At 40.8% G+C, this 12,060-nt stretch overlaps 1 protein-coding gene across 1 annotated transcript in view; it reads left to right on the top strand.

Moving 5' to 3' along the window:
* The window catches only part of DCP1A (decapping mRNA 1A), a 50,614-nt gene that overhangs the window by 25,093 nt on the left and 13,461 nt on the right, over window positions 1–12,060 (top strand). The window contains exons 5-6 of the mRNA XM_021671642.2: window positions 4,968–5,106; window positions 7,394–7,507. Coding sequence (XP_021527317.1) covers window positions 4,968–5,106; window positions 7,394–7,507 — 253 coding nt within the window. The remainder of the gene's footprint in view (window positions 1–4,967; window positions 5,107–7,393; window positions 7,508–12,060) is intronic.

Raw genomic sequence — 12,060 nt, 5'->3', positions numbered from 1 at the left:
GAACTCTTGGCCAAATGCTATAATAGGTAGATGGTGTGTTCTGGTGCGCTTCTGCTTTTTTTCAGTTTTTGCCTGACTCTTCTTAGAAATGTGGACCTCTCTCCCCACTCCACCATCCCCATCTGTCAAATCAGAATTCCCTTTCCTCTCTTGCAGTTTTTAATCTACATGTTTAAAAGAAAATAATCTTAAATTTTTTAACAGTCTAATCTTATTTTCTTTTTATTTTATTTTACTTTTTTTTTTTTTTTTTTTTTAGACAGAGTCTCGCTCTGTCACCCAGGCTGGAGTTCAGTGGGGCAGTCACAGCTCAGTGCAGCCTTAAACTCTTGGGCTCAAGTGATCGTCCCATCTCAGCCTCCTGAGTAGCTGGGACTACAGGCATGCACCACCATCAGCTAATTTTTGGCGGGGTTGGGTAGAGGCAGGGTCTCACTATGTTGCCTAAACTGGTCTTGAAGTCCTAGGCTCAAGCGAGTCTTCCACCTTGGCCTCCCAAAGTGCTCGGATTATAGGTGTGAGCCACTGTCCCACGCCAACAGCCTGATTTTAAACTCTTGAAAGTATAAATAAGTAATTAACCCAAATCTCAGTTCAGGGTATATTTGCATTGTAAAAGAAGGCAGATGTGGCTAAGGCAGGTTACAATCCAGGACTACTAACATGTCCTGATGGGAAATTATCAGCCCCCTGCTTTGTTGTCTGTTCTGGCTGTGAGCTTGCAGGGCAGGCTCATCTTTATTACTTGTGTGCACCCTGAGAACATGGTTCTCTATGAACTTGTAGTCACCGTACTTGAAAAAATGTTGACTCCCTAGAACCACACTTTGTTTTTAGAACACTTTTTCTCTTGAAAAAGATAAAACTATTTTTCTTTTTAAAATTTATTTGTTTATTGAGATGGGATGTCACCATATTGCCAAGGCTAGTCTCAAACTCCTGGGCTTAAGGGATCCTTCTACCTCAGCCTCCCAAGTAATTGGGACTATAGGCACAAGCTACCATTACCCAGCTAAAACTATTTTTCAGCAAAGCCATTTATTTGATGATCACTTGTTTTAGCTTTGAAAGTGACAGCAAAGGCAGCTTACTTCTGATTACTTAGAAGACACAGGGTTGTTGATTCATGGTTATCCAGAAATCCAGAATTTTTTCTAAACTTTGGAATGTATTAATATATAAACACTTTCTCCTGCAGAATGAGGGCATTTAGATCCTGAATGAAATGATCTGGCTCTTTTAGCTCTAACTACTATTGAAAGAAAACCATTTATCTGTCAGGGCAAGTGTTACCCCTAATGCAAGACTTCAAATGGTAAATGAAGCTGAAGACTGAAGGCATATCTAAAAATATTTTATTGAACCCAAAAATAGGATGAGGAGTAGAAATAGGAAGCTGGAAGGGAAAAGAAGAGCACTGGGTCTTCTTTCACCAGAAATGCCCAAAAGAGGGACAATTGCTTAAATTTTCAGCTTGTTTGACTAGAAGCAGGTATGGTATTAAAGCTGATTAGAGCCTGGGCACAGTGGCTGATGCCTGTAGTCTCAGCACTTTGGGAGGTCAAGGCTGGGAGGATTGCTTGAGGCCAGGAGTTCCAAGACCAGCTTGGCCTGACATAGCAAGACTCACCTCTGTTTAAGAAAAAAAAAAAAAAGAAGAAAAGAAAGTGGTTAGAGAGGCCAGGCACAGTGGTGTGTACCTGTCATCCCAGCTATAATACTTGTGAGGCTCAGGTGGACAGATCACATGGGCCCCAGGAGTTCAAGATCAACCTGGGCAACATAGTGAGAGCCCATCTCAAAAAAAAAAAAAAAAAGATTAGAGAATACCCTGGTGAAACTTGATAGTGAGTTTTGTTTTTTCTATCAACAAAGTATTAGAAGTCCTGCAGATAGTGAGTTTTAAATGTCTGGCCTATTTATGGCTGAAGAGAATACTGTATGTTACCATTAACTTTGTGATAAATGCCTTTCAGGTCACCAGAACTAAAAAAGACTATCTGTCTTTGTTCTAAATCTGCCTGCATATGCCTGTTTGCTACATGTTTTTTGTTTGTTTGTTTGCTACATGTTTGAGAATACCACCTCTACTAACCAAAAATACTAATACAATTCTTGTTAGCATATTGCGCATTTAAATAAATGTGTCTATCAGTGCCCATTCTTTTAAATACAATTCTTCCTATCACTATTTGACAGCCACAATATAATAAAGATTCTCCAAGTAAAAAACTGATTTACTCCAAACAATGTTTATAAAAACTAGAAGCTATGTAGGAAAATAAGTGAGCATCTAGACCTATATTATCTAAATTTGGATATTCTTTGGTCAGTGGTGGAAGAGTTGAAAACCCACTAAACTTGGAAGATGTTGACTCTCCTAAAGAGGAAATCTAGTCACCAAAAACTCTTTTTAACAATAAAAAGTTGTTTGAATGTTTGGCCACGTAGACTATGTAAACTTTGGAGAACTCATGAAAGTAAGCTTTATTCCTGATCTTACAGACATCTTAGGGGCATGTTTTGGTATTTGAAAGGAAAGGAGAATGGCATGGGTGCTATTCATAATAAGTTTGGATTCGAAGAGACCTTAGAGTCTAAGCCTCATTCATGTGAGAGTCCCTTCCATACCACCCCTGACAGCTTCTGCTTTCAGCAGTGGTGAGCTTTCTAAAATTACCTGTTCTGGCTCGGCACAGTGGTTCATGCCTGCAACCCAAGCACTTAGAGAGGCCAAGGTGGTTGGATCACTTGAGGTCAGGAGTTCAAGACCAGCCTGGTCAACATGGGGAAACCCTGTCTCTACTAAAAATACAAAAATTAGCCGGGCGTGATGGTGCACACCTGTAATCCCAGCTACTAGGGAGGCTGAGGCATAAGAATCCCAAACCCAGGAGGTGGAGGTTGCAGTGAGCCAAGATAGCACCTCTGCACTCTAGCCTGGGTAACAGAGTGAGGCTCTGTCTCAAAAAAAAAAAAAAAAGAAAAAGAAAAGAAAAGAAATATTATTCTCTTAAACCAAAATAATCACAGAATCACTAGTCTGGGTCAGGTAAGAGTTAAATATCAGCATGGCCAAGTCAGGCAACATGTCAGGAGGTAGGTAGAAAACAGGCTGTGTGACAGAGTCCTTTATGAAGATGGATTCAGGCTGATGCGGCCTATATCTGAACATTAAATAAAGAATTTATATTTGGTTTGATTCTCATATCCCATACCAGTCTTTCAGTCTACCATGAAGCTTGTGATTCTACATTTGTTTTAGAACTAATAGTCTTATTAAGTGCTATAAGAATCTAGATAGAGAAACTACATATTACCTTAAAGCCACATTTCCCAAACAGGAACTCTGCCTCAGAGTAAAATTCTCTAGTCAAGTAAAATTTGAGAAGCCCTGTAGTCCTGCTCTTCTTGGAGAATCACAGTAAATTTTAGCATTCTTAAAAACTCAACTGGCCAGGTGTGGTAGGTACCTCATGTCTATAATCCTGGTACTTTTGGAGGATGAGGTGGGAGGATTGCTTGAGGCCAGGAGTTTGAGATTAACCTGAGCAACATAGTGGGACCTTGTCTGTACAATAAAAAAAATAAGTGAAACAAACAAAACTCAATGGGTGGGTTGCAGTAGTTCATATCTCTAATCCCAGTATTTTGGGAGTCTGAGGCAGGAGGATCACTTGAGGCTAGGAGTTTTGAGACCAGCCTGGGCAACATATCAAATCCCATCTCTACAAAAACAATAATAAAACTCAAGGATTCTGTTTTTTCTTTTTTCTTAAGTCTGTTTAATATTGTTTAACCCAGTATTTTTAAATAAAAAAGGAGTCTCTCTTCACCTCTTCACTACACTCTAATGAGAGCTCCTGTGCAGGCTGGGCTTCTTGTTTTTTAAAACAGAATTTCACTATGTTGCCCTGAACTCCTGGGTTCAGGTGATCTTCCTGCCTCAGCCTTGCAGAGTGCTAGGATCATAGGCATAAGCACTGTGCCTGGCCTGAATGAATCTTAAAAAATAAATAAATAAATAGTTGCCTTATTAAAATTTATTGTTCCAGCTTGAAAGCTTGTAGAAAAATATAGGAAATGATAAAATATGCATGTGCTTACCACCTAGCTCTCAGTTCCTAACATTTTGCTGTAATTGCTTCAGATCCTTCTATGCAAGAGAGAAGGGGGTGTTCTTAAAAACCAGAAGCCCACTTAGTGATTTTTTTTTTTTTTTTTTTTTTTTTTTTGAGTCAAGGTCTCACTCTGTCGCCCAGGCTGGAGTGCAGTGGTGTGATCTCAGCTCATTGCAGCCTCTACCTCCTAGACTCAAACGAGCCTCCCACCTTAGCCTCCCAAATAGCTGGGACTACAGGCACGTAACACTAAACCTAGCTAATTTTTATATTTTTTGTAGAGGCAGGGTTTTGTCAAGTTGCCCAGGCTCAGTTAGTGGTTTGTAAAAGGGAGAATAAGGGAAACCTTTTATTTGCTTATAGTGTTATTAACTTTTAAGGTTTCACCAAGACCTCTACTTTTAAGAAATGACTTTGTCCTTACTAGCCCAGTGTCAATCCAGACTTTCCACAGAGGATTTGTTCAACTGTGCAGCCTTCCTGTGTCTTGGTGGCATTGTCCATTTTCAATTTGCTTTATCAATTAGTTTGACTGATTTTGAAATACTTCTAGGGAAGAAGGGAGATATTTAGTGAAGTTTTTAACGTACCTCCACCAACTCTAGCAAGGAATTCTGTATTTTTGTCCTTCTGAAGGGTAAATATTGGCACTGTTGTTAATGAGACAGTGAAATGGTAAGTCGTGTATTCCTGGAATGAGGTAACTGAGGTTCTGTGTTATATATTGCAAGAATAATGTCATCATGTGACACTTTTAGTGTATCCTGGGAAGATGAACACCAAAAGAAATCTTGGGTCAGATTTTGTTTCAAGAGGCCTTTCTAAAACCTAGTTCTTCTCCTCTAGTGTGGTAGAAGAGGAGACACGGCGATCACAGCAAGCTGCTCGGGATAAACAGAGTCCCAGCCAGGCCAATGGCTGCAACGACCACAGGCCCATCGACATCCTGGAGATGCTGAGCAGAGCCAAGGATGAGTATGAGCGGGTGAGGCTCTCTGGGTGCTTGGGTGCTGACCAGGGAAGACCAGAAGAGGAGGAGGAGGTGTGCAGGAGACTCTTTTACTAGGGAAGCTGGCCTCCAGGGCCAGCAGAAATATAAGTTCAAAAAGAGAGCATGTTAGCATGTTGTAGTCAGTCCCAGCTACTTGGGAGCCTGAGGCAGGAAGATCACTTGAGCCCAGGAGTTGGAGGCTGCAGTGAGCTGTGAGTGTGCCAGTGTACTCCAGTCTGGGCAACAGTGAGACCCTGTCTCTTTATTTATTTATTTTTTATTTTTTTCAAACAGGTATGTCTTACAATTTTAAACCTAAAATGTAAGGAAAGAACTATGCTTACCCCAGAGTACTTGTTTTTGGCAGGAAAACTTACAATGCTTTTTTCTATTCCTGTAAGATTACTATGGGATAAGATGGTCTTGGAGTGCAGAAGTTAGCCCGCAGCAGCTGGTTCTGGAAAAGCTTTGTGCCTCTTTTTTACCACTGCAGGCTCTGTTAGGGTCCTCAGTGGTCTTAGGAATTTGTATAGCCTTGAAAAGTATTCTGAAAGCTCGTACCACATAGTACTAAAAAGTACACTCATGGTCTGTAATTGGTGGTGGATGCACAGCCTTCATTAAGCTTCGTTTGGGATTTTACCTACATGAGAGGTTTTTCTGAAATTGACTGTTTTCTTTCTCTTCTGTTTTGCATTTTAGTTTATAAGTTAGCTGATAAAATTTTCTCCCAAAAGTTGAATAAAATGGCAATTGTGGTACATTAGTTAATATATTCAATACATGCTTATGAACCGTCCACTATATGTAAGCAGTGGGCATTTCATGGTTATGAAACTGTCCTGAATTTTTACTTGGCACCTCAAAGCCCCCATGCTGCATTGGAGTGAGACAAGCTCTCTACTGCTGAACTTTGTTTTAGCAGAATTATTCTGTCCCCTTACTCTTCATTAAATATTGAGTTAAGTGCTTTCCTTTCATGCCTGTTTCATCCTCACCTCACCATAATTTCAAGGAGCAAAATGTGAAAAAGCACTGTCCGAAAGACCCTGTTTCCCATACAGTTCTGCTGTAATACTAGCTACTAAGATATTAATCGATGATCCTGAAAAAAGCTTCAAATTGGCAAAACGGGTTAAGGCACTGTTGTTAGCATGACTATTCCTGTATAAAAAGCATTTTCTTCACAAGAAAGATATTGCACTGCTATAATATCTTTTAATCAACTTTCTTTTTTTTTTTTCCATGTAAAGAAAGATACTTGAAACCACACTTGGCCCATTCTGAGTTGCTTCTAACCATAGGATGTAATCCTGGATTTTGGTCGGGGGTACGGGTGGTTATTTGTTTAGTTTTAGTTTAATTGCAAAAAAGTTTTTTAAAGCCCAGGGTATTTTTGTTCTTAAAAAATAGAGACCATACACAGTGACTCAAAGCCTGTAATTCCAGTACTTTGGGAGGCCGAGGCGGGAGGATTGCTTGAATCCAGGAGTTCGAGACCACCCTGGGCAACATAGCAAGACCCTGTCCCTACCCCAAAACAAAAAAATATTTTTTTAATTAGCCAGGCATGGTGGCATACCTGTAGGCCCAGCTACTCCGAGGCTGAGCTGGGAGGATCCCTTGAGCCTAGCAGTTTGAGGCTGCAGTGAGCATAATATTGTAAGAATGAATGCTCCCAGCCGGGCGCAGTGGCTCATGCCTGTAATCTCAGCACTTTGGGAAGCCAAGGCAGACAGATCATGAGGTCAGGAGTTCCAGACCAGCCTGGCCAACATGGTGAAACCCCATCTCTACTAAAAATAAAAATAAAAAAATAGCCAGGCGTGGTGGCTCGCGCCTGTAATCCCAGCTACTCAGGAGGCTGAGGCAGGAGAATTGTTTGAACCCAGGAGGCAGAGGTTGCAGTGAGCCGAGATCACACCACTGCACTCCAGCCTGGGTGACAGAGCAAGACTTCATCTCGGAAAAATAAATAAATAAATAAGATTACAAGAATGTATGATAAAGTAATACCATTATCTTTTTCTTAAAAAGGTGATTAAAGTAACAGTTGTGGCCAACAACACTTGTCTAAAATTAGGTGCTCAGTGTTCTAGAAATTTTATTGTATGTTATTTACATTGGAGTACAGAGCAAACATTTTGAGGTTGGGGTTTTTTTGTTGTTTTTTTGCTTTTTTAAAAAAATAACATTTCTGATAACCTTAAATGCTGTTTTGTGAGCCAAATAATAGCAAATTTTTTTCACATGATTTATTTTTTCTTTTAACTTTTTGAAGAATCAGATGGGCGACTCAAATATCTCCAGCCCTGGGTTACAGCCAAGCACTCATCTCTCCAATCTGGGAAGCACTGAGACTCTAGAAGAGACGCCCTCTGGGTCACAAGATAAGGTTTGTACAGCTAAAGCTCTAGCTTTGTCTTAAGTAACAAAGAGTAACATTCAGTAAGGGTTCTAATGCAGTGCAAGTTTGATTTGTCACCTGTGTCAAGGTTCATATGTGCAGCAACATAATGACATCTTCCTGGGTCATTAGGATCCGAGTAACTGTCTTTCATCTGGATTTTGCAGTAGCCTCCTATCTAGTTTCCCATCTTTTCCCCCCTGGTTGCTTCTTACCTATTCTTAACCCAACAGCCAGAGTAATCCTTGCACAACATAAATTAGATCATGACATTCCTCTGCTTAAAACTCTCCAGCAGTGTTCCAGCTCACTCAAATAATATCCAGGATCATGACATTGGCCCATGAGGCCCTACCTTATCTGGCCCCTCTACCCCAGGCCTCATGTGTCACTCTGCATTGCTCACCTGGCCCCAGGCCCATTGACTGTCTTGCCTTTCCCCAAATGTGCCAGATACGTTCCTGCCTCGGGACAGGCCTTTACACTTGTTGTTCCCTTGGCCTGTAATACTTTCCTCCCTGATAGGATTTGCTCCCTTTCCTCCTTCAAGTGTCATATGTCCTCCGTAAGTCAGGCCTTCTCTGACTCTACCCTATTTAAAATAACCCTTGGCCAGACACAGTGGCTCACACCTATAATGCCAGCACTTTGGAAAAATACAAAAATCAGCTGGGTGTGGTGGCCTGTGCCTGTAATTGCAGCTACTCAGGAGGCTGAGGCACCAGAATGACTTGAACCCAGGAGGCAGAGGTTGCAGTGAGCCGAGATTGCACCAGTGCACTCCAGTCTGGGAGACAGAGCAAAACTCCAAGGAAGAAAAAGAAAGTAACAACCCTTGGCCAGGCACAGTGGCTCACGCCTGTAATCTCAGCACTTTGGAAGGCCAAGGCCATAGTGAGACCCACCCCTTCTCTAGAAAAAATTTTAAAATTGGCCAGACATGGTGTCATGCACCTGTGGTCCCAGTTAATTGGGAGGCTGAGGTAGGAGTCTTGCTTGAGCCCAGGAGGTTTGAGATTGCAGTGAACGATGATCACACCACTGCACTCCAGCCTGGGTAACAAAGCAAGGCCCTATCTCAAAAAGTTAATTTAATTTAATTTAAAAATAAAACAGCCGGGCACAGTACTTCTCACGCCTGTAATCCCAGCACTTCAGGAGGCCAAGGCGGTGAATCACCTGAGGTCAGGAGTTCAAGACCAGCCTGGCCAACATGTCGAAACGCTGTCTCTACTAAAAAATACAAAATTAGCCGGGCATAGTGGTAGGCACCAGTAATCCCAACTATTTGGGAGACTGAGGCAGGAGACTCACTTGAACCCAGGAGGTGGAAGTTGCAGTGAGCTGTGATTGCGCCATTGCACTCCAGCCTGGGCGACAGAGCCAGACTCTGGCTCAAAAATAAATAAATAAATAAAATAAAATAAAACAACCCTCTCTCACCTTCATCTTGTTGTACTTATTTTCTCAATAAGGTTTCTAACCAGCTAACATGGTTTCTGTTCTTCTTCTTTGTCTATCTCCTGCCCCCCAAAATATAACTTCCTTGTAAAGTAGATTTGGTTTTTTATTTTGTTTTGGTTTTAAGCTATCTCTTACAGGAAAGAAGGGCAGTTTTATGAGCCTTATTCATTGCTGTATCCTTAGCATGTAGCACTGTAAATATTTGTAACTGATAGTCTGATAAAAGAACAGATATCAAGTAAAATCCATAGTTTTTTAAGTAGACTTTTTGTTTTGAAATAATTACAAATTTATATGCAGTTGTAAGAAATAATGCAGAGAGATTCTATGTACCCATTACCCATTTTCCCATTGATAACATTTTGCAAAATATAGTATGCTATCACAGCCAGGATATTGACACAATCCACACATCTCGTTCAGATTTCCTTTGTTATTTGTGTGTATATTCAGTTCTGTGCAGTTTTATCTCATGTATAGCTTTATATATCCACTACCACAGTCAAGATGCTAAATATTTTCATCACCACAAGGATGTTTTTTGTTGCCCTTTCATGAACACATTGACTTCCCTGTCATACCCTCTTCTGCCTCTGCCTCCCTGACCCTGCCATTGTTTAGCCCTGGCAACTATTAATCTATTTTCCAGTTCTATAATGTCATTTTAAGAATATGATATAAATGGCCGGGCGCAGTGGCTCACGCCTGTTAGTCCTAGCACTTTGGGAGGCCAAGGTGGGTGGATCACCTGAGGTCAGGAGTTCAAGACCAGCCTGGCCGTCATGGTAAAACCCCATCTTTATAAAAAAGAAAAGAAAAGAAAAAAAGAAAAAGAAAAAAAAAAAGAATGTGATATAAATGGAATCTTACGTATAACCTCTTGAGATTGTCTTTCTTCACTCAGTGTAATTCCTAAACATTTCACTGAAGTTACATGTATCAAGTTTGTTCCCTTTTATTACTGAGAGTATTACGTGATATAGAAGTACCAAAATTTGTTTAACTGTTTTGACCACTCACCTGTTGAAGAATATTTAGATTGTTTTCAGTTTGGGGTTATTACAAATAAAGCTCCTGTAAACATTTATATATAGGTTTTTTGTGTGAACATAAATTTTCATTTCTCTGGTATAAATGCCCAGGAATGCAAATGTCAGGTCATTTGATATTATGTGTTTTAGTTTAATAAGAAACTGCCTTGGGAGGCTGAGGCAGGTGGATCACCTGAGGTCAGGAGTTCAAGACCAGGCTGACCAACATGGTGAAACCCCATCTCTACTAAAAATACAAAAATTAGACGGGCATGATAGTGGTAGCACCTGTTACTAAGTAGACTGAGGCATGAGAATCGCTTCAACCCAGGAGGCAAAGATGTCAGTGAGCCAAGATCATGCCATTTCACTGTAGCCTGGGCAACAAGTGAAACTGCATCTCAAAAAAAAACCCACCAAACTGTTTTCTAGGAAGTCTGTACAATCTTACATTCACATCAGCAATGTATCCATAATGTTTTTAGATATTTAGATGATAATTAATTTAAACCAAATTTTGTATTCTACCTTCCTGTGCCCCGTTTTTACTGTATCTGGATTTAGGATTGTCATCAGGAGTGTGCAGTGGACTTTCTACTTCCCCTTTATAAATCATGAGTCACTTCGCCTTCCTTTTGTGAATCATGAGGTTAAGGAATCTTGTACCACCTAACCCAGAGTTATTGTAAGACCCTAAGAAACAAATGGACCAGAGAAAAATGCCTTAGGAATTGTAAGGTCAGGCACAGTGACTCGGTTGTAATCCTAGGACTTTGGGAAGTAGAGGCAGGTGGATTGCTTGAGGCCAGAAATTTGAGACCAACCTAGCCAACATGGTGAAACCCCGTCTCTACTAAAAATACAAAAATTAGCCGAGTATGGTGGCACATGCCTGTAATCACAGCTACTGAGGAGGCTGAGGCAGGAGAATAGCTTGAACCCAGGAGGCAGAGGTTGCAGTGAGCCAAGATTGTGCCACTCCAGCCTGTGTGACAGAGCAAGACTCCATCTCAGGGGGGTGGGGAGCCTCCACTTTTTAGGTTATAGTGACAAAATTTTGTGAAATACTGAGATCTGGATATTGTCGGAAGCTATGTGATTGACTAAAATTAGCTTAAATTTATAATCAGCCCCCACACACAGATACTACATTTGTTTAGTAACGCTGCCATCTAGTGCTGAGGAGCGAGTACTCCTATCAATCCTTTTTTGTTGTTTTTTTTGTTTTTTTTCTTTTTGTTTTTTGTTTGTTTGTATTCTTTCTATCAATCCTTAATAGTATTACATTCCATTTCAGTTGCGTAATTCACTTACTAAACTTTCCTTGGGACTGTTTCTCTAGTGTGGTTTTGTTTGCTTCCTGTATTCAAGAATAATGTTTGCCTTATAGTGTGCCCACTGCAGTGACCACTAGCTCCAAACAGAAATGTGAAATTCTCTAACATCAATTTTCTGTGGGATGAGGAATGAACCTGATGCTGTATATAAGAATTTTATCCTATGCCATACATGCTGTTGCTCACTGAATCCCATTTCCCAAGCTAAAATGGTCAGACTAACACGATCTATGTGAACTATGTGAAGTATTAAAAACTCAGAATCCAGACTTTTTTTTTGTTTTCCAGCTCACCACAACCTCCACCTCCCAGGTTCAAGCGATTCTCCCATCTCAGCCTCCCAGGTAGCTAGGATTACAGGCATACTCCATCATGCCTGGCTAATTTTGTATTTTTAGTAGAGATGGGGTTTCTCCATGTTGATCATGCTGTTCACGAACTCCTGACTTCAGGTGGTCTGCCCACCTCAGCCTCCCAAAGTGCTGGGATTACAGGCATGAGCCACCATATCCGGCTCAGAATCCAGACTTTAAGCATATTCAAGCATGAGGAAAGAATAACATTTTACCTTTTCTGTGGATGCTGGAAGGTTAATTCATGAATAAATAATAAATAAACAGGTACTAGAGGAGGGCAACCAATTTTTCTTATCAGAAACAGAAAAGAAGCCGGGCGCGGTGGCTCACGCCTGTAATCCCAGCACTTTGGG

This window comes from Aotus nancymaae, unplaced genomic scaffold (genome assembly GCF_030222135.1).
Source record: "Aotus nancymaae isolate 86718 unplaced genomic scaffold, 86718_ANA_hifiasm-v0.15.2.pri h1tg000067l, whole genome shotgun sequence".
NCBI classification, from domain to species: domain Eukaryota; kingdom Metazoa; phylum Chordata; class Mammalia; order Primates; family Aotidae; genus Aotus; species Aotus nancymaae.
Note: the sequence above shows the minus strand (reverse complement) of the source record. Positions and strands in the feature narration are given on the sequence as shown.